The sequence below is a fragment of the Myiozetetes cayanensis genome, unplaced genomic scaffold (assembly GCF_022539395.1).
Source record: "Myiozetetes cayanensis isolate MyiCay16 unplaced genomic scaffold, myiCay2020 scf5-8, whole genome shotgun sequence".
NCBI lineage: Eukaryota > Metazoa > Chordata > Aves > Passeriformes > Tyrannidae > Myiozetetes > Myiozetetes cayanensis.
Genome location: NW_026087742.1, coordinates 113583338 through 113610535, shown reverse-complemented (window position 1 = coordinate 113610535; position 27198 = coordinate 113583338). Strand labels below are relative to the sequence as shown.

Sequence of the window (27198 nt, the reverse complement as noted above, 5' to 3'; positions counted from 1 at the left end):
TTGTATTTGAAAGCAGTGCAAGTGTAAAACTAAAAAAGAAAACAATCCATATCTTAGCCTTTACATGCTTTACTGCAGGATTTCTGGACAAAAAAAGCAGGTCAAACATTGATTCCTCAGTTTTGGATCTGGAAATTGTGGAACTGTGGAACTGCACTTTCAGTCAATGCAGGATAATATAATAGGCATGGGAAAAGGAGGCTAAAGGTGAGCTGGGAAGAGTCCCAGCCTTTGGTGAATCCCCAGTGGCAGGATTTGTATCGGATTCAGTTACAGCCTCAGCCTGTAGAGCTCTGTCAGCAGCTTTCCAATAGAAAGCAAGTCTCTAAATACACTCCAATCACTGGGGCACACTTGCCTGCATCAAATAGAAGAGGGAAATCACTCCTGCACCCCTGAACTCGTAGGTCAGTGGAAAAGAGTTCACATCTCAGGTTACAGGGCTGACATTGGAAAAACACTGTGCTTTCTATTACTGCATGGCTCTTATTTCTCTTATTGTGCTAAGCAGCTTTTTGTATCTGTAGGGACTGGAATGCTGGAAAAGAAGATTTGTTTCATGACTTGGGTGTTTAAAACAACAGTCAGGCACTGCAGGTGATATCCAGACTGTATTTTAAGGGACCCCTGTAAATCATTATTTAATGAAGTGCTTGCATTCTGTAGATTAATACTTATCTACACATCAGGACTTTGCTGTTCATGTCAACAGGATTAATAAAAGCAGTGAGACACTCGTAAATTGGGTCAAGAATCCTAATTTAGGGCATCTGAAATACCGAAAGAACTTGATCTTCCAGCAAAGCTGGAGAGGTTAAATCAGTGGTTTCTACCTGGTCTAAGTCAAGCTAATGCTTAATATCATATATTTGAAGAGGTTCTTTTTACTGTTGATTAGCATGGGAGAAAAACACAACTGGGGCCTGAGTTTTGCAGGACCCCTGTGGAAAGGAGGTTTCTGCAAATGGCAAGAGACCTGATGAAAACTTTCTAGATATTTCCTGTTCGAGCACTGGTCAGATATTATTTCTTCCAAGCACGAACTCCACTGCCAGACTAAGCAATAAGAGGTCCGTCCACAAAAAAAAACACCCAAAACATAAATAGCACTTGGGAAGCACAGAAATATCAAAATATTTCCCAGTTAATAGCTGTTCTTTTCTCCAGCACAATAATTAGGAGGAAAGAGAAGAAAAAAACCCAACAGGCTTCTTGGCTGAAGCTATTACTGAGATTTAAAATGATAATAATGGGAATCTATTTTTAATAAAGTGCTACTGCAATGTTTATTGCAGTTAAGAATAATTGTTGTGATAACTCAATTTGTGGTTATTATTTTTAAAGCAGAAGAAAAAGAGACATTACGATAAAACTCTTCGAACCTCCACAATTATCTTCTCTTTTTTTACTTTACAGACTCTTTGATGGCACAGTGGGAGGTAGGAAGAGAGTGCATTTCTTTCAAATTTCTGTCCCTCTTTAAAGGATGAAGGACCAGCTCATTTGTCAACTTCTCAGATAAACTTTGGGTAACAATTGTTGAAATTTATGAATATTGATGTGAAAACTGCCTCAGTTTTGCTCTGGAAGGACCTACTATATCTGTTGGGATGATTGTTCCATATTCCTGTTCCTTGAGGAGCTGATCTTTCTAACCAGACTTCTCTTTGGTGACAGCTGTGAGGAGGAGAAGAGTCATTCCAACCCCAAACTTCAGGGAGTTTTGATGCAGAGAAAGATGCAATAATAACATACTGCCATCATTTTTATACCATGCAGAATATTCACACTGCACAGAGGTTGAGAAGACCCACTTTTCTAAAGGATCTGATTAATCCCACAGGTTTGAAACACTGCCGTGATGTCTTTACTGCTTCCATTTTCCCCCTTAAGGTGCCTCCTGGACACTTGACTGTGATTCATAGAATCACAGAACGGTTTGGGTTGGAAGGGACCTAAAGATCATCCAGTTCCAACCCCTTGCTTTGGGCAGGGACACCTTCCACCAGCCCAGGTTGCTCCAAGCCCCGTCCAACCTGGCCTTGGACACTTCCATGGAAACATCTGAAGGTGCTTGTACAGCCAACCAGAAGTAGCCTCATGTCTAGGAGAGCTGGTTGATGTTCAAGGATCACCTCCTCCGAGCTCAGTGAGCACAAAAATGCCAGGAGGCTTGCACGGATGAACAAGGATCACCTGGCAAAACTCAGGCACAAAGAGGGAGCACCCAAGAGGGTGGAAACAGGCACAAATAACCCAGAGAGAACACAAAGATACTGTCCAAACATGCAGGAATGTGGTTAGGAAAGTCGAGGCCTCACTGAAGTTGAATCTGGTCAGGGAAGTCAAAGACAACAGGAAAGTCTTCTGTAAGGATATATATTGTCATTGTGAGTGACAGCAGGAAGGCCAGGGAAAATGTGGAAGAGTCTGGAGCAAGAAAAACTTACCCTTGGTGAACAAGGATCATGTCAAGGAATACTTCAGCAAACTGGATCTATGTAGATCCATGGACCTGGATGGAATCCACCTACAAGTGCTGAGGGAACTGGCAGATATATTTGTGAGGTCACTCTCAACAATCTTTGATCGATTATGGTGGTTGGGAGAAGTGCCTGAAGACTGGAAGAAATCAAATGTCACTCCTGCCTTCAAGAAGGACAAGAGAGAGGATGCAGGAACCAACGAGCCACTCAGCCTTATCTCCACCCCTGGGAAAGGGATGGAGTAGTTAATCCTGGAAATCATTTTTAGGCACATGCAGAACAAAGAATCAGCATGGATTCAGCAAGGGGAAGTCACGCTCGACCAACATGATAACCTTGTACAGTGAAATGGTTGGCCTGGGAGATGAGTGGAAATCAGTAAATATTGTCTACTGTGACTTCAGAAAGGCTTTTGACACTGTCTCCTGTAAGATCCCCATGGAGAAGCTGATGAATTATGGGACAGAGGAGCAGATAATGAGGTGGATTGAAAGCTGCTTTATAAAGTCTTCACCAGTAAATTCCCTTCCTTTTCTCGTGTAAAGCTGCAGCTTTGCCATGGGGCAAATTAGTTTCCAAATGTCCCATTTATCAACATAACTTTTTCTAACAGTCTTTCTGAGAGTGTCTTATAAGTGCTGGGAGATAATTTGGAAAAGCAAACGTTACTTATTGCAAACCCTTGAGCTTTACTGCAGCCACAAGCTGCAGTAGGAAGAGTTTGAAAAGCGAGACCAGAGATTAGGAAGGAAGAGGAAGAAGTAATTGGAAGTGACATTGTCCAAGAAGGATTGAGTTGGCTGAGAAGAAAAGCAAAGCACCATGAAAACAGGTAGAAGTTATCTTGAAAGAAAAGACTTTCTTCAAGGAAGAATAAAGGTGGGCTGAAGCAGTTTTATGTCAAATGTTGTAATCTACTGAATCTAAATACCTTAAGTTTTTTTTATTTCCTCTGCGTATTCTCAAATGGAGAATTACTTTGATTAACTGTATTTGAATTACTAATTACCCCTGGAGAATTTCTGAAGTGGTGGGTGAAAGAAAAATGATGCCCAGTAAGTTGTTCCTTGTTGATTTGAACACTAAAATATTGGTCTGTCTGCTACTACTGAAAATCCTTTCAGTCCATATGTTTTGTGTAAAGTCCTTCATAAAGTGACCTTTAATAATGTATTAGTCAATATTTATGGGCCAACATTCAAGCTGCTCCACTGGAACACTCAAATTTTTTTCCAAAGTAATGAAGCTAATTATTAATTTTATAATACATTTCAATTCCTTACTGCAAAGGAAAGCTAAAGGTAATCAAGAAAAGTAGGTAAAAAAAAGAAAGCCATTAAAACTAACAGAGCTAAATATGACTACAAGTCTGGAAATCACTAGAGGGGCTCTAAGGATGTTCCAAACCTGGAAGTTTTTAACTCAAGCACAGGGACCAAGTTTTGGTGTTATCTGCCCTCAAGAAAATCATCTTTATATGGAATATATTAGAATACTTCCAAATACTAAATATGCATAAATAATCTATTTGGAACATGAAAAGAAGAGATATTTGCTAAAGAAATGATAAAAAATATTTGTTGACTGACTGGAAGGAAAGAGCTGCAATTTTGACTTAGCTGTGAATGCAGATGCTTCCCTTTAGCAGAGCAGGGATAAATATTTATCTTCCTTCTTTCGAGTTAGAAATGAAAAGTATTTTTATCTTTATCTATTTCTACAGCTCCTGGGTTTGTGGTTCTACTCTGACTACACAGAAATCAGCAATTTCTCTCACTATTTTATTTCCTACTTAGTTTCCCTCTTATCTATCTGGGTGACACACTAATTTCCTGCCCTGAGTATTATAACTTTCTGCCTTCTGCTTGGTCTTTTTCTTCCCACGTTTTTCTTTGAGCTTTTTCTTGGCCAAATCCTTTATGCTTTCTTTTCAGTGTCAGGTGATACCACTGTCTTCCTCCCATTCCTCTGCGTTCACTGCTTTTCCATTTATGGTGAATAATTAGAAAAAGGCCATACATAGCTCATCATTACTCTTATTTTACACAGGTGGCCACTACTGATTACTGTCTGTGTATATAAGTAGCCCCATCCACACTGGCAAATGTACAAAATAAAATAAGATAAAAGGAAACGAAATATAAAATAACATGACATAACATAAAATAAAATAAACCAAATCATTTTTTTCAGAAAGCCCACAAACACAATTATGCTTTTTCCCCATTTGAATCCCTCTCCACAGTGTCACTTCATGGATCCTGTAACAAAGACTGATAAATCTTCTGAGAAGATTTTATGAAGTGTTTGATCTCAGAGTATCACAAATAATCTCCCTACGCTGTTGGGCACTGGGGGATCCCTTGAAACCAGAATTTTTGTGAAAGGGAAATTTGGTTGAGTCCAATACATGGATGTCCCTCAGGCACCTTCAGTCAGTGGGAAGTTGGAGTGGGTTTCAATTTGTCTGAAGGTAGAAGGCTCCATATTCCTTGAGCTATTAATTTCCTCCATTTTTTATTCCCCCCCTTTTAGATAGTCCTTGTTTGATATTAGGTGATATCAAAGAGAGAGTGTAACAGCTCCAGAACATCACCGAAGGGTTATTACACATGTGACAAGCTACAAAGCAGAAGGGATGGTACAACAACTTCTACAATCTGTCTTTATGAACTGCTATGACAGTGAGCTTTGCTCTCCAGCACGAAGCACTGCAGGGAGACACGTTTTATCAGTGGGTGGTTTGAGCTGGAGATGGGCAGATGTACCCACATATGGTCTTATTTATCCCAGAAGGGTCAACTGCCTGATGGCTGCAAGTGTAGAGGAGTGGATTTGATGGATCAGACAGCTTCTTTCTGTTCCTAAATTTCCATGTTTTCTGTAGATGGGAGAACGTGCTCAAATGTTATATTAACTGGGACAAAACCAGTTATCTCTGTATGCAGTTACAGGATATACTGTGGATTTTCTTTCCTGCTGGGAACGGAAAGCCTCCCGTTGAGACAAACCCTCTTCCTGCTGCCCAGCCCGGACACGAGGCAGAACTCTCCCCCATCAAGGACCCCAAATGCGACCTCCAAAGCCTCACCTGGCCGATGTGCCTTTGGAACTGCCATGTTCATCACCCTCCCTCCATCCTGAGGCTTGGGGGGGGACGCTGTGAACCTGCAGATCCCCGACTCCGACGGCGTGCTGGAGGTGAGGCTGTCGGTGTAGTCGTTAGTCCCTGCCGTGAGCTGCTCCGAGGAGGTGTCTGATATGAAGCACTCTGTGATGGTGAACTTGGCGTGTCTCAGCTGCTCTTCCATCTTGGCGTGCTCGTACGCCCTGGCCAGCTCTTCGTACGTTGAGGAGGCACTTTCCGTGGAGACCATGCTGCTCCTCGCCCGATCTGGAGTGGCGGGAATACAAACAGTGGGAGAAAGGAAACAGCTGGCCTGTCCTTCCCGGGAGGAAGGCTCTGAGCACGGTGGTGTTTCAGAACAAAATGCAGGTTTATCAGGGCAGTCTAAAAGAATCTGCTTCACTAGAAATGCCTGCACCAGTGTTAGTTCAGTCACTCATTTGACAGTAGTCTTATTCTGTGAGCAGCGTCATGTGGCTTAACATTAAATTAGTGTTTTAGAAGAAACAACCTTTGGCAAATTAAAAATGTTACTTTTTTTTTTTAACCAAAAAATCCGTTTCTCTGAAACCTAAATGCCTCAAAAATGCTTCAAACCCACAGCCCAGATTTTGCAAAATAAGGAACATGTTCTTTACATTAACTTTTTAATGCATCTCAGAAGTGTATTGATGAGGTGATGTCTAGATGAGAAAGGACAGATTTTTTTTGGTCCCGTTTTCCATTTTGTATCTATACATACATTTTTTAAGAAAGTCCTGAGAACAAAGGTCAAATATAAAGGCAGTATGTCTCAGATATTGTCTCCCTAGACAGTAGGTAAAACACCAACTCATTTCATTGGGAACAAAGGTCTTCAAAAAAGCAATACTTGGTAAGTGCAGCCTGCAGTCACTCAATGCCTTTCCTCAATGCTCCTGAAGCTAATGGGGGATTCATATTTGACACACAGGTCATTATGACCTACAAGCTGTTCTTTTCTGCTGATGAGTTTCTGAGAATACCAATATCTCTTAAACAACACCATTACTGAAGATGTAAATGGCCACTGATACTTTAAAAAGCATTCTGGAAGAGCAGGGCTCATTTCTGCGGGGACAAATCACTGGGCTGTTGCTCCCATCGCTCTTCTACTCCAGTGGGCTGGAAGAGCAGAGGACTTCTAAAAGTTCCTTGGGCAGAAGCCGCGTTTCATCACAAGATCTGTGCAATTTCAGACATTGTTGGAGATGTTCAATAAGCAGGCACAGTGTAATAGCTAATTCATAAAAATGGGCCTCCTGTAGCAGCCAGAGGCAAGAGTGTCGTTATTGCAAATCTTTATCTTTTTTATTGCGTGCCTGCATCAGTTTTCGTCGTGCACAAAGAACAACACTCCTGCCACTTGTAAATAGGGCCATACATTATTTAAAATGACAAGTACTTCTACAATATGCAGTAACTTGCTTAAGATTTTGAGTTGACCAGAACTTAACAGGGCTTTTTTTTTTTTTTTTTTCCCTTTCCACCCACAGGAAACATCATTCCGTTTTTCACATTTGATTTGTAAATCAGACCACGGGAACGTCTTTCCAAATTTCTGGTCAGCTGGAAACTCCCAGAAGGCAGCAGTTGCCCAGTGCCACAGAGCAGTGTCTGTAAATATGATGGTCGTGCAAAGATCATAAAAGTGAAAGTTTGGTCTGTGAAGCTCAGGACCTGCAGCTTGAATCTGAATTCCATATTGGAAAAGGGATCAAATGTGCCCATTAGCTCAACTGATTCTTGAACACATAATTTGGCTACGTATGTTTATTTGAAAATTTAGATTAAACCAACCCTGTTCTTTTCCCAGAAACAAGTGGCATAATAGAGCTGCATTTTGGCACAAGAAAACCCTTCCTCAGCAAGACCTAAAGCTTGCTATCCATTACATGAATGACTGTGCTCAAAGGTAGACACAGAGTAGGAGTGTAGCCACGCTAAGATATGGATTTTGAAGTCTGTTTACAAAATCATCTCTAACACACATTTTTATCTCTAACACACATTTGATGAACACTTTTCCCCTAAAGTCAGGATAGACATGGAGGCAATCCCTTCTGAGGAGGAGGAGGCCAGATTTAGCCTGGATTCACTTTTATCAAGAATAATTAATTAATACCTTAATTAATACAATTTCTGGAACACTATTTTATCTCTCTCCTTATTTAACCTTTATTATATATGTTTTGAGACTATTCTTTTGCTTAATCATTTACGCATTTCTTTGCCTTTTTTGTCACTTGTTCAGTGCAGGGCAGAGGATAAAGCTTATTTTTCAGTTACAGTTGCATTTATAATGTGAAGGCAGCAAGAAGAGATGAAGACTGCAGGCAGAACATGTATTCAGTGTCTCCCCACTTATCACCCAGAGGAATAAACCCTATGCTGTTTCCCAGGAAAATCAGAGCTAGATCCTGCAGAACTCAGTGCTGTGAATGGATCTGGAATTAGACTCTCCTTCCAGAATTTTCCCTCTCTTTTTTTTTTCCCCCACTTAAAATAAACCCTGTGAACATATTACATGAATGCAAACCCAAAAATGCTAATGTGAATGTAGCTCAAACCTGCAAACCATTTCATGTGTGACTCAGGGACATTCCTGGTTGCTAAAACTGCCCCTTCCTAGTCAGTGCCATTTCAGGCAGCAAATTCCCTGTACTTTTTCCTTCTCCTCCAGGAAGCTACAGGAAAAATCACCTTTCGAAGAACTCCAGTACGTGCGTGAGGAACCAGGGGCGCAACATTTGTTATCATTAGCACCACAAGCACTTCGTGGCACCCCTTATAAATACCCTGCAGAGAAAAAACCAGCCCAGCAGGGCAAGAATAATGACACCCAAGCACCAAACGAAGCACGTGCAGGAGGCAAGGACGTTCCTGCAGCTGCTGCTGTGCCCGTTGTCCCTGGGGAGAGCCCCGTACCTGTGTCCTGCGAGGGGCTGACGCTGTAGCTGTCGCTCTCCTTGTCCACTGATCCCGCTGGCCTGGGGGTGGGCAGCCTCCAGTCCGTGGTGAGGGTGTGAGCTGATATGGTGGGGTGAGGTCTGTTGAGGGTCCACTGGCTGGCGTAGCGGTTGCGAGCGGTGGGCCCGGTTTTGGCGCTCCTCCTCGTGGTGGGATCTGTGGGGGGGTAACACACAGGGGCTTGGTAAGGAAACAAGCCCTGTCGGAGCTGTAGAATCCTAGAATATCCTGAGCGGGAAGGGTCATCCAAGTGCAACCCCTGGCCCTGCCCAGGACACCCCAACACTCCCCCCTGTCCTTGAGAGCATCATCCAAACGCTCCTGGAGCTCTGGCAGCCTTGGGGCCGTGCCCACTGCCCTGGGGAGCCTGGGCAGTGCCAACCACCCTCTGGGGGAAGAACCTTGTGCTGAGCTCCAAGCTGAGCCTGCCCTGGCACAGCTCCAGCCCTTCCCTGGGGCTGTCCCTGCTCACCAGTTACCCTATGGAGGCAACCTGGGGAGTCTACAAATTTCAGAGGATGAATTAATGAAGAGATGAGAATTCCAGCCTGTAAATTAATGGATGTGAGTGAAGTCAGATGCTTCACTGTCAGAAGACAGTGAAGTCTTCTTATCCAGAGAACAGAAACATTCATACTGGTTTTCAAAGTGGAAGACCAGTCACACCTACTACTTTTTAGCTCTAACACACATTTGATGAACGCTTTTCCCCTAAAATCAGGATAGACAGAAGGCAGTTCCTTCTGAGGAGGAGAAGGAGGCCAGAGTAAGCCTGGATTCACTTTTATCAGGAATACCTGTGAATGGTATTATACCTCTCTTCTTTTTTAACCTTTATCATATTTGAGACTTTTCTTCTGCTTAATCATCTACTCATTTATTTGCCTTTTTTTGTCACTTGGCCCTTCGCTTCCCCCTTCCAGAAGGGGATAGCCACTGAAATGATGTTGGTTAATAAAAAACCAAACCCAAAACTTTCTCTAGGGGGGTTTTGTGTGAAATGAACAGTGAAAGTGCTCATCATTACCTAACTGCTAATGCTTTTTTGAAATACCCTCTTTCTAATGAAACTCTACATTTTAAAGAAGGTGCAATGGAGAGCTGGGAGCCCCATCAGTCTTCCACTGACACATTCATTATCCTTTTACTCTGACACAAGTGGTTCTCTCCAGTACTAAAACCATTTTGGGATGTGAAAGAGCACAAGGCAAGTAGATTTGGTGAGGGATTTCACACCACATCTCAAGTGAAGTGTAAGGTAAATTGTCAGCACAGATATGCCCCCAGAAGTACCTCACAATACCTGCTCTCAGTTTCTAAAAAGATGTTCTCAGAAATGTGGTGATATAATTTGCTATTCTGGACACACTATTACTATATTACAGTATTGATCAGCTACAGATTCCCAATTTTATTTCCACAAGTGGCCAAGACATAAAATATAAGTTGTAATAGTGCCATCAGAGTTACAGGAATGGGTTCATAAAGCTTTGACTGCTTTAAAGCAATTAGTAAATTAATACAATTTCTTAAAGTTTAAAAATAATCTGCTACTTGTTTAAGGTCAGCAATGTTCTATTTTTTTATTATCCTAGGGTGACCAAGAGAGTAACAGCAAACTATGTGCCAAAATTGACCTCCTTAATTTTATTAATAAATTGTTCTTCTGTAAAAGTGAGTCTAACAAAGCAAGTGCAAGAGAAAAAAATCACTATGTGGCAAACAGAGAGTGACTACATCAGCACTGAAGGATTTCTCCTCGAAGCTTCTGAAAGGATATAGCTGACAATAGAGAGAAAGGGTATTAGAAATGAAAAATTCAAAGCTATTTAAATGTTCTTTAACATTCAAATGGTGAAGTTGTCAGTCTTTGAGGTAAGAGACTTTAGCAGAAGCAATTAAAAAAAAAAAATCCAATACCCAGATAATGACTCTGAGCACTGATTCTGCCTAAGCATTCCCAGGGAGAATTTGTATTCTGCTGCTTCAAAGAAACAAGGTATTTATTTACAAATACCAGCTATGGTCTGATCCTTGTCCTATTTCTCATCTTCCCCTACAGCAGTGGAAAAATTAGATAATTGATAATTGATCCTCCTGATAGTGCAGCCCAGAGCTGCCTCACGTGGATAACATCCAAAAATACTCCTGGCATGATGTTCCCAGCCTGCTGGTTTTATAAACCACTGCACCCACCAGCTGTGGGACTTTGGCACGTGGCTGTGGAGTGGCCAGAAGTGAACCTTGTGCTTGCTCTGAGGGAAAACATGAAGAAAAGAAGGAGAGTGCTGGTGGGACAAGTGCTGGCATGGGGCTGGGGCTGCTTGGTCTGGGGAAGAGAAGGATCGGGGGGGAATCTCATCACTGTATATAAAATACCTGAAGGGAAAGTACAAAGAGGACAGAGCCAGGATCTTGTCAGTGGTGCCCAGTGAGAGGACCAGAGACATTTCACAGGGTGAAACATGGGAGCTTCCCTCTGCAAACCAGGAACCACTTTCCTGTGAGGGTGACCAAGCACCAGCACAGGTTGCCGTGACAGGTGGTGGAACTTCCATCCTTGGAGACATCCAAAAGTCATCCGGGTATGGCCCTGGGCAACCAGCCCTAGATGAGCAGAGGGGCTGGACTAACCAATATATCCAGATGTCCCTTCAAACCTCAGCTGTTCTCTGATCCCATGGGATTTTGTCAGCAGCCTGAAGGAGCTGGGAGAGCCTCCTGCCAGCACGCAGGAGGTCAGTCCTCGTCCTGCTGAGCATGTGCTGAGCAGCAGCTCTGCCCCAGCTGTGCTGTGCCTGTGCAAGGCTCTGCAGCACAGACACAGCAAGTTCCAGAGCTGCAGTGTGATGGAAAGCAGCTCCCATCTGGTGCCCCAGCTCTGCTGTCACATGCTGAGACAGAGCTGCAGAGAGCTGAGGTGAGCAAGGCAAAGGGTCACAGAGCATCTCTGGTATAAATAAATAAATAAGAACAAGAGAACAACTTAAAAAGTGCTGTAAGGGAATATTTGCCACCCAGTGAGTGTGAGTGTGCTCAGGTGGGAGGATCCATAACCTCTGAGACACCCAGCTGGGCACTGCTCTCCTCTCTCAGAGAAAGGTGTGGGTCTGGACAAAACCTCAGAGCTCAGCCTCTGTCAAAGCTGTCTTGGTGTCTGCTATCCAGGGAACTCTCTGGAATTCTTTGATCCAGCCCTTCTGCAGTCAGATCTTTACTGCACAATAAAGGTGATGGTGGATTTTTATTTCCAAAGCAGGGCTGGACAGAGATCATACTCCTACAAAGGAGTTAAACCCATGTTTGATTTGAAAGAATCCTCTCCCTGGCTGCAGTGGAATGAAGGACACAATTTCACACAATAAAGGCATTAGGTAAGAAGTTGCTGGGGCTACAAAGTGTTGTGGTTTGATACAGGCATGGGATTTTGGGGTGGTGCCTCTTTCCTTATTAGAAAAGGCAGGTCTGGAAAACAGTGTTCAGTCAGACAATCTTGATCTGCCAGCATGATAAAAATGATATCGTGGTGTTTTTGCTCTTCGTGATCAGGCCAGCCAGCACGAACATGAACTAGAGGAGTGAGACAAGAGCGGTCCCAGGAGGAAAACAAAAATTGTACATTGACTCTTCTAATTCAAAGGCCATGACTGTCCATAGAGGAAAAATGTGGTACTAATATTAGTGCTGTGGTACTTGTCTAGTCCTCAAGAAATGACTGACCACATCTTAAAGCTGACAGAGGTACAAAAGCAGTGAGGCCAGGACTAGAACAGCTATTTTTTTTTATAAAGACTGGGGCAGAAATGGGGATGAGATGAAGATTTTTCAAACAATCTGCTTTCTAGTAACTGAACTGTCAGTATTTATGTTCACCAAACTCACCAAATAAACAGATTCAAAAATGATCAGGGGATAGAAATAATCCAAGTGATTTTAGCAACTGCACACTGCTGTGAACTCCACTTATGTAAAAGTCCTAACTCATAAGTAATCCTTCAATCTAATATTTTTTTCTCCATTTACATAGATATGGAACATATTCGTGAGATGAAGGAGCAGAATGGATTGCATCAGTATATTAACTTATGATAGTATTTTAATCACTATAAGAATAACTCAGCATGAATATATCTGGGAAAAGTAATTTAGCAAAATAACTAAAACCAGAAATAAAACTTTTTTTTTTTTTAAAAAAAAGTGATAATGAGTAATGTATTTCTTGCCTGATGGAGAGGTAGGGAGGAAAGATGTATTTTGAAACACAATAAAGATCGATCACAGAGGAAAAAAAATTATATTAGACACTAAAAGCCATTAGGCTAATTTACCCAATAAATTCAGGAAATTAAAATCCAGCATGCTTTTGGTTTAATGAAAGCCAGGTATGAATTATTTCAAATGACACCTACATTTCAGATGCACATGCAATTTTTACCTTATTGAACCTCTCAGTGCAATTGTTTAAGAAAAGTTCTCTGCTGGCCTAAACAGATTTCTCTCAACTCTCAGACAGAAGGATGTGCAGGAGCATAGTATTAAATTTTTTATGGCTTTCTCCTCTCTAGAAAAACCCGTTTTCTCATGTGCTTACTTGTTCCTGGCCGGGCATCAGAAACATCCACCAGTGGTCCTGTGGCTTGTGACACGGACTGGTAATGGACTGTGTGGGTGACAGTCAGGGACTTCTGCTTGGATGTCTCTCCAAAGTCAGCATCAGTGAGCAGAACTGTTGATCTGTCATCTGTAAGTTAAAAAAAAAAAACTCCATCAGAGAATGTATAGTGAATTTTGGGTTTGCTGTCTTAAGTCCCCAAACTTATTTCCAGCTTGGCACCACCATGGGCAGAGGCAGCTCCCTTTTCTCTGAAGGACTAGGAGTGGCTCTGAAGCCACCACAGCTCAGGAACCTCTGGGTTTAAACTCAAAGTTCACACAAAACTAAAGAAAAAGTGTGATTTTCTTTGTGATTTCGCCTTAGAGATGTGCAACCGAGGCAGACTGTTAAACACCCTCCCAAAAAGCTGATTTGTGTGCAATTATTTTCAGCCCTATTTCCTTCATTCCCATCTTTCGAACACTGCCGTCTTCCCCTTCATTTCCAGAGAGCTCAGATGAGCTTTTTCAGCAACATATTCAATTTACTTCTTTTTAGTAACGTGATTTTTAATGCCCTCAGTGAAATCACCCATGTCTCCCCAAAAAGAGGTCATTAGGTAATGTTGCCAATGAACCCTCTACCAGTCCTCCTTTTTTCCAGAGACAGGATATTGCAGGAGGGATGGCCACGACCCAGGACTGCTTTTCCTGCAGGTGGAAAGAAAGGTGGGAAGCCTGACCTTGGGAAGGAAGAAAAAAGGTGAGCACTAACCTTTACTGCTTTGTGGTTTTGCTGCTATTCCTTCCCTGTGGGGTTGGATACATTCACCAAATTTCTACACAGGCCCTGCAGGAAACCAGTGCTATGCAGCACTTGCTTTTTTATTATCATTTATTATTATTTTTGTTTGTGATTTGGGTTTTTTTTTTTTGTTCCAAAGGGGAATCTGGTCTGCTTGACCATGGATGGTTCAACAGCAATAAATCTTAACAGCAATAAATCTTTTCACTGCTTGCAGAACAACTATTTGCTGTGCTATCAGACTTCCTTTTGCATTCTTCACAGTCTTTTTATCCATTCAGAACAGCAATAAAAGCCACGAGGATTTCCCACTGTGCTATGCTGTATGGATTTGTAATGTATTCCAAGGGGACTGGCAGCAGTAGGGTTTCTGGGAATTTACCAGTCAGCAGAGGTTGATTTGCTGCTTCTGAGCATTCCTGCTTTTTGTTTTGGTTTTCCTTTTAACTCGACAAGACACCATTAGGGTGAACAGCTCCGCACAACAACATAACCAGCATTTTTTACCCAAAGAAGGCCATAAATAGAATGGGCATTATGAAATCAAATCACTCCGTCTCTGGCAAGAGACAAGCCCTTATTCAGGTTGGGAATAAAGCCTCTTGGCAGCAGACTCTGTCAAACACTGCCAAAATCCCAGCTTATTCCGGGTGCTGTGTGGAAAGCTGGCTGTTACCAGGTCATGATCACGTTGCTACAGTTAAGGCACTAATAGTATTTTCACTATGACCCTCCCCCTGCCTCTGCTCAACAGCTGTAATTCTAAAGCCGTTCTTTAGGGTGAAGGGCAGGCTTTGGGAAGCTCAAATCATGATTTAAAAAGTCTGTATTTCAGGGGAAGCATCTCCTTTTCAAATCTGGGATGGGCATGGGCAGGAGGTGCAGAGATGATGCTCTCAGCTTGCTGACTTTCCTCTCTGGCCACAGCACCCCTGGGATGCTGTTAATTCTCAGCCATCAAAAGCTGCTTTTACACAGATTCTTACCCTAAAAAGTAAAGTTGGATTTTTATTCTGCTATGTTTCCAGACATCTTGTGTTTAAATTATTTGGGGGAAAAAATCCCAAACAACCAACACCAAACAGTTCTGTTTTTCATGACAGTTCAGCTGTGTGCCAGCCTTGTGAGAAATCTTGTTTTCTGTTGTATCAAGCAGTTTAGATTTGAACTTTGCATAGATATACAAAAGCTGAAAACTGATCAAAATGTTGAAATATCATTTGCTGTGAACAGGTGGATACAATATTCAACATGTAAGCTTTGGAAGTTGGCTGTGGCAAATCTTTAAATACTGAGATTGCAGATTCAGAATTTCATTTTCCTTTTAAGTAACGACAGTGATCCAACTGCCTACTCAGAGCCAAAAGAGAAATCAAAATGAAAATCATAAAAACTGCCAGTCTTCAATTACATTCTCTTCAAGAGGCTCTTTCCAACAGCTTCATTTTCCTAATGTCCTGCATTATTTTAAATACTGTACTGAGATTACCTAAAGTGGGAAATGACTCAAAGGGGAGGAAAAAAAAAAGGTCAGTTCAGTTTTCAAATGTGGGGAATTGATTTGTAGCTCTTTTTTTTTTCCTTGATGTGTGCAGTGAGGAAAAGATGTGAGGAAATGGAATTCCACCTAAAAGTGCCTGTTACATGAAAAGAAAATAAACTCCAGTTTACCAATGGTCTCCATGGTGTCCCTCTCCTCAATCAGAAGTTGTGCTCTGGGAATGTCTATGTGCATCCTCAGTGTTTGCTGCTGTTTATTAAGTGTATCTGATGTCCTGGTGTTCTTGCTGAAAACAGAAGAGAATTGAACATTTTAACTCTCTGCCTCAATGAAGAAATGTTTGCAAACATCCTCGTTTTAAGCCTGTCCAGCTCAAACAAAAATAATGTCGCCATAATCATCAAAAACACTCATAAGATCTTATTTCCCCCTCTTCAGAACAAGTGCAGAGTATTAATTTATTGCACATGACAAGCTGTTAGATGAAGGCACAGTGTGCAGGGATTTGCTCCATCCTTTATCAGTGGGAATCTCCTGAAAATTTTATACAGTTTTCTTCAAGTGTTGTCACATAATGAAATTAGGGAAAACCCTCTGGAAGATGGACCTTTTCTTTCCTTCCTCATGCATCTGAGTAAAGCAACACACAGCTGATCAAACAGGTTGGTAGGAAAAGGATGTCTTGAGTAATTTCTAATTATTTTTTGTTTATATTTTCATTATTTTTCATTATATAAGTCCCAAATATCACTTTAACTGATAAATTAAAAAGTAAATTAATAAGTAGGAATTCTATTAATAGATTGCATAAAATAAAGGAAGGTTTTAGTTCCATTGATGTTCCAAGACTAAAACTGCAAATCTTGTTTATATTCATGGATTATATCTAATTGATTGATGCAATACTCCAAAAATGAACATAAACCAATTATTCTACCATCATGCAAATTGAAACAATTTCATTTTAAAGTTTGTGTACCAGAAAATGACTTCTTAAATGAGCTGTCTACTGAAAGAAAATGAAAATGGATAGTAAAACTGAGTGCTGCAGTCATTTGTAGCACAGAGCTTGCACCAAGAAACCTTCAGACTGCACTAAAAACCCAGGAACTTTCTGCCCTTTTCGATGTAATTACTCTTTGGATGAAATGAAATATTTGAAAATACTTTATGCAGGGAGGCTGAGGGGACTTATGACAAATCAGCCAGCGGTGCGATCCAAGTGCTCCAACTTCAAAGAGCTTTAAAAGCAAGTGGAGGCTCATTTTCTGGTGTAAAATAGCTGTAGATCACCCAGTTTAATTCTGCTTTGGCAATGAATTATTGTTGTTAATGGAATCAGCAGAGGACTATTAAGCTGCTTGATGATAAGCTCTGCTCTTCCCCAGCACGGGCCTCGACGTCGGAGATGAATGCCTGTGTGATGAGCCCACATCTCCAGGAAATGTGGGCTAATTTCCTGCTGTGCCTCCATGTGAGCAAGACCTGATTATCTCAGGTCTGGAGGTTCTCTGGAGTCCTTTCTAGGAGGAGTTTTCTAGTCTTGTGGTCAGTGATTCTGCTCCACGTCCAAGAGTGGGACCTGAATGCAAACAGGTTCACCTCTCTGGCTGAGTCTCACCTTCTGGCCTTCCAGCATCCACACTATCTTTGCATCTCAAATTTAATGTCTCTGTCTTTTCCTGGGGGGTTAGGTGGTAGTGTTTCCATATGGGCAGATGGGCAGCTGAAATGCAGTCAAACAGCCCACAACTGGTGCCTGGTTTGTGCCTCATTTAATCATCATGGATGCAAATTATCAGAAGAGAGACCCAAGGGCTGCCAGAATTTTCTCCGTATATAATCAGTGGGTAACAGCAGTCACAGTGTCTTATTAAGTACATAATTTTTCAAAGTCATTTAGTATTGTCAAATGCAGATAAATTCCACACTGATGGTCTCGAAGTCTCTGCACTGATTAGAGGCCACTGTCCTACTGGTTTCCACTCAAGTTGCTGAAATACTGAGAGAATCAAAGACTAATATATTACCTGTGTGCCAGATATGCCTGAAGACATGCCCTTAAAAAGCTGGGCTACTTTGGGCTTGTCCTAGGATTGTAGAGCCAAGCTATGATCATGTATGAAACTGAATTTCAGAGGTCCAATTTCAATAATTCAATAATGATACTGGGTATTGGACACGCAATCAGATACATGTACAATCTGTGCAATGCAAAACTGAGTCTAGTAAATGCATTATTACACCCCTCTTCACTCACTAGGGATGCAGGAAATACAGGGATCAAATCAGACATCTTGTTCAAGGAATGCAGATCCCAGAATCCCAGTGAGATTTGAAATCTCTTCTGCAGGACCAGCTCTCTGTATTTCTATTATTGGAAGGCACTCAACTGCACAGAAAATACTGTTTGGACCACAGGGAGCAGGAGGACAGTTCCCCAGGTTTGCAGTTACATTGCTCACCTGCCAGGAGAGAATTCCCAGTCCCACTTTTGTCTCCAGGGGCAGCTTTATGCAAAATACATGGAAGGTCTTTCAAGCCCTAACTGGAATGCAGGGCTCTCTAAAGTCAGGAATATTCCCTACTGTGCTCGAGAGCCCTGCCTTGGTTTGTGGGATCTCTCTCCTCCTCCCTGCTGGTCTAATTAATTCCACTTTACACAGCAGTGCAGTGACATGGGGTGTCCAAACACAACACAGGCAGTTGGCAGAAGCAAGAGGGTTGCTGCTGATTAGGAGGTTGCCTCATTCTGGCTCGAGGAATTTTGAATTATTTTCTGCACACCACACTGGCTCAACTTTCAAGTTGAGCCTGAAGTGCCAACAGCAATGAAGTGCCTCTAGGACTTGGAAACAAGGCAAAGAGCTTTAGGCTTTCAGTTTTGAAGTTTGGTGCCCAAGTATTTTCTAACCTAGGAAAACTCAGGCATCATTTTTTTTTTTTTTTTAACATCTGGGGGATTAGAAGTCCAATAATTAATTCTTTAAAGGGAGAAAATATTTCCACCCTTATTTTTCTATATTTACAGTTATAAAATTCCCAAATATAAGCATGTGGTATTCTTTACCTGTCAGACCCTTGTAAGGATCTGTGCAGAATATAATTAATTTCCTCTGGTTCAAAGAACCTCTGAGCTCCAAATTGTTGGGAGCCTTGTCTGGGGAATGAATCACAGAATCACAAAATGGCTTGGGGTGGAAAAGACCTTAAAGATCATCCAGTTCCAACTCCCTGACATGGGCAGCGACACCTTCCACTAGCCCAGGTTGCTCAGAGCCCCATCCAACCTGGCCTTGGACACTTCCAGGGATGGGGCAGCCACAGCTTCTCTGGGCAACCTGTGCCAGGGCCTCCCCACCCTCTGAGTTAAGAATTTCTTTCTAATATCCAATCTAAACCTCCCTCTGTCAGTTTAAAATCATTGCCCCTTATCCTGTCGCTATCTGCCCATATAAAAAGTCCCTCTCCCTCCTTTTCAAAAGCCCCTTGGAGGCCTCAGTGAGATCTCCCCAAAGCCTTTTCCATGCTGAACAACCTCAGATCTCTCAGCATTTGCTGTAGTCTTTATACAATAATAATAATAATGGCCAGTCTTCGCGAGCGAAGATCCGGGGAAGGTCTTTCCACCTTCCAGCCTGCGCATTGGATTTTTTAGGTGAGACACAGTGTGCGCGGAACTGAGCCCACCCTTTAATCCTAAGGTTCATCTGCCGGGGCCAAGCGAGCTTGGACGGTGGCAGCGAGGTCCTTAGGACGTAGGTGGGTTGCCTTTAAGGGCTAACGAGCCCCACCTGCCCGGGAGTGGCCCTGACCGGGAATCGAACCCGGGTCTCCGCGGTGATAGCGCGGCGCCTTTACCCCCTAGACCACCAGGGGCTCCACAGTCTTTATTAAAGTGCCTGCTTTTGGCCACTATTTAAAACAGGTACTTGGGCACGTGGGCCTTTGGGTCTGATCGAGAACAGCTTTTATGTACAGTCTGTGGATAAAAGGGCCTTTTCCAGAGGAAGTACTTTGGACAAGGCATTTAGAAAGAGTGTCTAGTTAACATAATACCCCCTTTTAAGCTATCTTTCTGGATCTTTAGTACAAAAATATTTATTTGAGTGACTGAAAATATCTGTGTGCACAGAAGGTTAAACATGTCAAGCTAGTTATGTAAAGGGATTGAATATGATGCTCTGGAAATTCAGAGTCATTCTGGGTCCTTGGCAGAGAGTCAGGCCAACCCCACAGTTTCCGGATTGCCCAAGCTGGTTGTTGTAAAAACATATGGAAAAATAAATCTTTGTAAATAACCAACCTGACAGAGAAATATCTGGGGAGAAAAGATTCTTCAACTTGTGCTCAAAATTTAAAGGCTCTGTGAATTGCCAAATTGATTCACAGTGAACTGTTTCAAAGAGCGTGGCTGGACTGGTGCTTTCACCCAAAAGAACCATAAAAAAAAAAGCTGTGATTGTCCAGCAGCAGAGGGGTTTTATTTGTGAGTTTAAGGTATCAACAACAAGTTGTGCAGCTCCCTTTAAACTGCTGACTTCTGAGGCTTATCCTGCTCCACAGACATTTGACTTACACAGCCAAAGCCAGCTCCTTTCAAAGCAGAGACTAAAGCTCCGTTCTTAATCCGCTTTATGCACGCTCACAAAAATCTCCTCCAAGGGAGAGATACACAGAGCTCCCTCCAGCCCTCACACCTTCCTACCAAGCAGGGAATCATCTTTCCTGCCCTCTCCCCAAATACGCCCTTTCTTGATATTTTTATCAGAGCGGATTTTGGTGAAATCTAAAAGATATAAAAATCCAGGGCTTTATAATAGGTGACTGTTGCTTTGGATAGGGTTTATTATACTTTGACTATTAATATGATGCATTTTCAGGAATATCTATTGCTGGGGGATAGCTCAGGTTTGGTTGAAGGTACTTCCCAGATTTATCACAAATGAGAGTTCCAAGTTCTGATGTGTCTGCAAAGGTCGTCCTATATCCCCTACTTCCTCTGAAGTTCTGATGTAATAGCCACCTGCTTTTGTTCTCACTTTTAGAAATGAAATATAAAATATGACCACTTAATAAAAACAAGATTATTTGTTAATAAATGAGATGAGATAAACAGGCTTGATGACCATATTTCAACGCTGGCGCAAGGGAAAGCAAAATGGAATGGTGGCAGACGAGATACCCCGAAAACCAGTTCTGAACTAAAGGTTGAGAAGGGACCTGGCTGCTCTCTGGGTGAGGAGAAGAAAGTTCTTTAATCTGAAGTCCAAAGGAAAAAGTGGGTCAAACCTGGTCACTTATACTGGCAGTTTGATGGAGTTTTCTCAGTATCAGAGGAGTGAGACTCTGAAACAGCCTTGCAGAGGCGGCCACAAGGCTTGTGAAGCCGCCCAGGGTTAAGGCAGAGGTTCCCCAGTGTTGCAGGGTTGTTCTGAGTGGAGGCCCCTCGGACTGAAGGTCCTCATGCAGGAGCTTCAGCCAGTCCGAGCTGGGTCTCTTCAGGGAACAGACTTGCTGCATATGCTAATCTGGGCTGTTTGCTGTGACACCAAAACCAGCAGAGCACACATTCCTGGAGCTGCTGAGACCCACAGTCTGCCGCTTGCAGGGCTTTCCGACGGGCAGAGAGGGAGGGTGTGACCTGCCCTGCATGACTAGTCTTGTTAACATCAGTGGGCTTATTCAGATGGACTTGCAGGCTGATGGCACAGAGCTGAATTTACACTAAACCCATCTGTCACCACGTCTTTAGCAAGTCTGTTCTTAAAACGGGATGTGAGGTTTATCACGGGTGAGGAACTTTTGAGCATGGTTCATTTGGTAAAATATCTGTGACACTCTCAAATTTGTGGCTCCAATATGAAGATATTTCCCAGCAAACCAAAAATTCATTTGAACTTAAAAATAATCCCCTGGTGATCCCGGTTTCAAATATATGCAGCAGTTCTAAAGTTCAGTATTTTCCCTAGACAAAACAATAAACACTGAAGATATGAAATCTCCAACTCTGAAAGAATTGTGGTGCCAGAATAGTCATTGTGATGCAATTCAACAACTGAATTAGATTTCTGAATGCTGAGCCGATGGAACAGAACTGAAAAATAATAAATGGATTTACCTGCTCTTCTACACCTTTGGGTATAAGCAGCTAACAATAGTGAATTACATAAACATTGTTGTAAAGTTTAGAGATATTCACATCCAGAAATTTATTGCCTTTAATCAGATGATCTCTGAAGAGCAATTACTGTGATACATATTATGAAAATGTTGTTTTGGAATAGGAAGAATGTCCAAATGGACCTACAGAGCTTCTATAATTTAATCTACTAGCACAAGTTATCAGGTTTTTGTATCATTGTATTCCCTCACAGATACTGTCCACAAACTGTCTCCTTTCTCCCATTTCTAACCATCAAGTGTCCTAGCTCTTTAACAGACAGTCATATTATGTATTTTTAAAAAGGGTTTAGAAATAGAAAGTTTACTTCCCCATTTGTCCATACAATCATTTTTAAATGTGATGCTGTAGCTGACAGACATTTTTCAATTACAAAAAAAAAATCAAAATCTATTCTTACCTCATAAGCATTTCAGCCAAACTCTTTGCATCTGGAAGAAAATAGAAGAAATGTCATCACAAATGAAAATCTATTTGATAGATGCATTATTAGGGAGTAAGTGATTTGAATCAGCCATGTGTAAGACCACTGCTGTTTCTCAGATCAGTGGCAAGAACAAAATAGCCTCCAAAAGTCCCTACTTTTGCTGAAATTGCATTTCAGCCCCAAACAGCCCAATTAGCTCCTCAGTAAGACAAAAGATGCTTAGAGAAGTGCAAGTAACCAGTGGCTTAACTGGAAAAAAATTACATAAACTTATTACAAGTAGGAAGAGTTCAACGAGTAATGGGGATCTCTGTTCAATCCCAGAATCATTTAGGTTGGAAAAGCCCTCCCAGCCCACGGAGTCCCCCCGTGCCTGATCCCCACCTTGTCCCCCAGCCCAGAGCACTGAGTGCCACATCCAGGCCTTCCTTGGACACCTCCAGGGATGGGGACTCCCAACACCTCCCTGCGAAGCCCATTCCAGTGTCTGACCACCCTTCCAGAAGGAATTCTTCCTGATGTTCAACCTGAACCTCCCCTGGCACAAACTTGTTTGGTTATTCTCAAATATGAATGTTTTTCCATTAGCAATAACTCAAAACTGCTGCTGGGTCTTCAGAGGACTGTCAACACACAAAACAGGAGGTGGTTATTCCCACATGGATCAGCCCTGCAAAATGAGGCTCTGCTGAAGGAAAAATATTTCTCCTGTTGTTGTCACTGCTGCTATTATTAGCAGAAAATCCTTTGGGCATATAATTATTTCAATACTGAGTTCAAAAGACACAGCTCAAGTTTGGATTTTCATGTAGGTTTCTGTAAAACTTTATCAATATAATATAATAATTTCTGTTGTATCATTCAGTAAAAATAGACAGCTCTGCTTTGTTTTCCTGCAATCTGCTGCTAAACAAACTCACTTAAAAATGCTGACTCCAGAGCCCTTAAGTATATCACACAGCAACAAAGCAGCCTTTTGTGCAACCAAGTGAAGCAAATCTGTGAAGAAAACAATTCCAAGTTCCAAGTCTTCAAACAACTCTCCTCTTATGTGAAACTTTACATTACTTCTTTTGTCTGCTTTTTGTAAATCTACCAGCACCAGCCAAGGCATTTACTGAATTTGTCTTTGTTTTCTCCATCTCACCTTTTTTATTCCTCAACCACCTCTCGGGTCTCCAACACCTGCAACATTTTCCTAACCAGTGATCCTATTAAATATCCTGCCTTTAAAATTTAGAGGACGAAGGCAGAAACAAACCACCATCTTAACACAGCTCTTCACCTTGAGTTGCATTAATTTTTAAAAGGAATGGACAAAGGGCTCTTTTTATTCACTGAAAATCTCAACAAAACCCCTTCCATCCACTTCCTTCATTCTGTTTCTCTGACACAGGGCCAGCTTTTCTGTCTTAGCCTTCATGCCTCACCTACTTCTGGAGAAGCTGAATCTCTGGGCCTTCTTAAAGGTCTGTTTGCTCCACTTCTTTATTTTTAACCTCCTCCTATTGCTTTCCAGCACCAAGCAGGGCATGTTCCTGGTGGAGGGAAGGGCTCTTCATCTGAGGTGTCTCATCCAATCCAAATCCCAACAGTGCTCCATGTAGGCACTCAGACTTCGCTTTTCACTTTGTGTGGAGTTGCCTTTTGCCATTAACATTTGGAATTGGTACCACAGACACAGCAGATGACAGTGTCTTTGTCACCAGCCACAAACCAAACCACCAACACTGCAGCTCCCAAGTGAGGCAGTTTTGCTGCTGACTTCTAAAAACCCAGGAAGGGACCCAGTTCTTTTGAAGAACTAAAAAACCACACAAACCAAACCCGAAACAACAATGACACTGTTTCCAAATCCCGTTTTTTCCAGCAGATTTTATGATGCTCCTTGTCACTGCAGCAGCCCCAGGATCCTGCTCCTGTCCCTGTCCTCGTGCTGAGGGTGCTCTCAGTGTCCCTGCGTGTCCCTTAAAAATAACTGAGTATCACAGAATGGTTTGGGTCTCAAAGATCATCCAGTGCCACCTGCCATGGGCAGGGACACCTTCCACTAGCCCAGGTTGCTCCAAGCCCCCCCAAATGTCCAACCTGGCCTTGGACATGTCCAGGGATGAGGCAGCCACAGCTTCTCTGTGCCAGTGTCCTACCAGCCTCACAGCCAAGAATTTCTTCCCAATTTCCAATCTAACCTTACTCTCTGTCACTTCAAAGCCCTTGTTCTCTCACTCCAGGTCCTCCTAAACAGTCTCTCTCCGTCTTGTCGGCTCCTTCAGGCACTGGAAGGCCACAAGTAGGTCACCCCAAAGCTTCTCTTCTCCAGGCTGAACAATTCCAACTATCCCAGCCTTTCCTCTCAGCAGAGCTGCTCCATCCCTCTGATCATCCTGGTGCCTCCTCTGGACTTGCTCCAACAGCTCCATGTCCTTTTGCTACAGGACAAATGCTGTTTTCACAATCCGATGACTACAGATTATGGATTGTAGTGTCTGTTTTCTACATTACACTCTTGTTGAGCAAATTAAGAATACTTCCTAAAATGAACCAGTATCCCTGCCAGTGTCCTATCTCCCAGTTGTTAGGGCTTGGGATGAGAGAGTGAAGGCCAGGGATGAGAGAGTGAAGGGGATGATCTCTGCTCCAGCCAAGCATCACCCCCATGCCTTAGTGAAAAAGCCAAACTGCTCCTCAGCGTGGGTCTGACACACGACTGCTCCACCAGGCACTGACTCAGAGACAGCCCTCGCTTCCATTTGCTGGGGCAACCACCTTTAAAATTCTCCACACATTTGGTTTGGCCCCCCTGGGAAATCAGGGACAGTGATTGCATCCTGCCACTTCTGAACTAGCACGCCACGCTCATACTCACTGCCTGTGTGAAGGTGAACTGGAATTAAAAACAAAGGGGAAACTATTACAGGAGTAGCAGAGCTGGGTTAATAGTAGGGAGAAAGAGCATTAAGCCACCAGGTTTCTGTGTTATTATATACGTTGACCTACTGAATGGCTGCTTGAACTCCAGCAGCCAATTGACCGTTTTTGTGACCTGGCTGGTGGAACCACTAAACTGGGCAGAAAATCAGGACTTTCCTAAAAACGATGCCTTTTTTAAATAAACAGAATACTCCACTGTGACACGGGAGGAAGGCAAATGTTTAACTGTCCCTACATGCTAAACCAGGAGTGAAAGGATTAAGAATGCAGAGACTGCTGTTCTTATGCTGCATTTACCACAGAGACTGGAACCACAAACCCTGTCTATAAGCACAGATACAAATGTCTGCATGCAGAACACACTGCAAACCAAACTGCAATTCCCACTCCTCTTTGTCCAGCAGGCTCAGAGAAAACACATCTGCAGCCACAAAAGCCAGAATTACACCTGTAACTTGCCCAAGTTCTTCTAGAAGGTCTCAGTGTGGAAATTATTCTTTTTGATGTAGGCTGGAGGAAAGCTGGCATGATTTCTATTTCAAAATCCATACGGAAGTTGATCACAACAATTACTAAAGCAAAACATTTTTTTTTTTTTTTTCAGTTAGGAGAGCAGAAAAACTTGCTCACACTGTCATAGAGAACTTAGTAATGAGTGCTCTGGAATGACAATACTTATTGTACCTATTATATTGTTATTATATGCTTTTAGAACAGGAAGTAACTTCAGAAAATATCTAACATGGGATCAGCCTTCAAAGGGAATGAACAACAAAAAAATAAATTAGAATTACTGAAGTCCTATCAATCTGATCTTGGCAATGAGCAAAATGACCAAAAAAAATTGAATGAAGCTTAATGAAATGAACTAAAGGAATAATTGAGGCCAATCAATAACGATTTGTGGTCAAGCAGCCATGTCCAACAAAGTGGCTTTTTAAAAATGAGACTTAAGTTCACTGAGAATTGACGACATTGAAAAGTCTCTCACTGTGATATGATTAAATAACAGTAAAATCTTACATTTGTATTTCTCACAGCAAAGTGAGAAAGTACCTCAAAGTATCTTAATAAAAAGTAGCACGATGCAAAAATTACCACAGGAGCCATTTTTCATTTAGGAGACCATAAAGGGAAAGAAAAAAGGCTGTTACCTCTCTGTCTGATGCTGATATAAAGGCTGCTGGAATACTGTGTTGGTTGAGAAAACCTACCTAAAGATTGCAAAGGGACCAGATAAAAGCCTTGACATTAATAAATGATGGGAAAACTACAGAGGAAAATTAAAGAATATTCATCTGTTTCATTTACCAATGAACACATTAAGAAATTACTTGGATGCCACCACGTGAAAAGAATATCCTCGGAGGCTGAAAATGATCCAAACGAGAACTTCAGTCCCCAAAGAGAAGTAAAACAGGACCAGATGGGATGTTAAGCTCTAGCTTGACAAATTCAGATAAGTGAAATGGAACTTTTACAGAAATGTTAGTTAAATACTTTTATTTAACTGATTACTTTTATCAAAAGTACTGATGAATTCTTTTTCACTATGTTTAAGTGAAGCTCAGATATTTTTCTAAACTCCTGTATTCTGAGAGGAAATAGTTCAGAGGAGTCTGATGTTACGCAAAAGCTGTACTGGCCAGTGATCATAAGCCTTCCTTAAGGGACTGTAACTCAAGAATATATAAATACTTGTAAATTAACCATGAAAAAATAATGTGCACAGCCATCATTTCCTGGAGCCAGGGGGCTTGAAATGTCCTGCTCATTACTGGATGGGATTCCACAGTATTTCTAAGAAGATAACACTTTCTGTTTCTTTACCACGTATTTTTAATTAAAAAAAACCCCAAACAAACAAACGAACAACAAAAAAAAACCCCAAACTTCACAGAGGTAAATGACTTCTAAGGCTTCAAATGAAAAAGTTCTGATACAAGAAAAAGCTTCCAGATGCCCTGATTTGCAGAGCTGTTTATGAACCATAAGGGCAGTTGTCTTCTTTAATCTATGAGTTTGCCCATGCCTAAGAGTCCTGCATATTATTATTCTTTTTTTTTTGGCAAAACCATCCAAAATATTGTTACAAAAGACAAAATGAGACCCAAAAGAGAGATGAGTATTTGCTAAGGTGAGAAGGAGTTGCCCCT

The 27198-nt window shown here is 42.0% G+C and overlaps 1 protein-coding gene across 1 annotated transcript in view; it reads right to left on the bottom strand.

Moving 5' to 3' along the window:
- Positions 1–27198, bottom strand: part of DSCAM (DS cell adhesion molecule) — a 442603-nt gene that overhangs the window by 11393 nt on the left and 404012 nt on the right. The window contains 5 exon segments of the mRNA XM_050332764.1: positions 5578–5880; positions 8560–8757; positions 13193–13342; positions 15671–15786; positions 22085–22115. Coding sequence (XP_050188721.1) covers positions 5578–5880; positions 8560–8757; positions 13193–13342; positions 15671–15786; positions 22085–22115 — 798 coding nt within the window.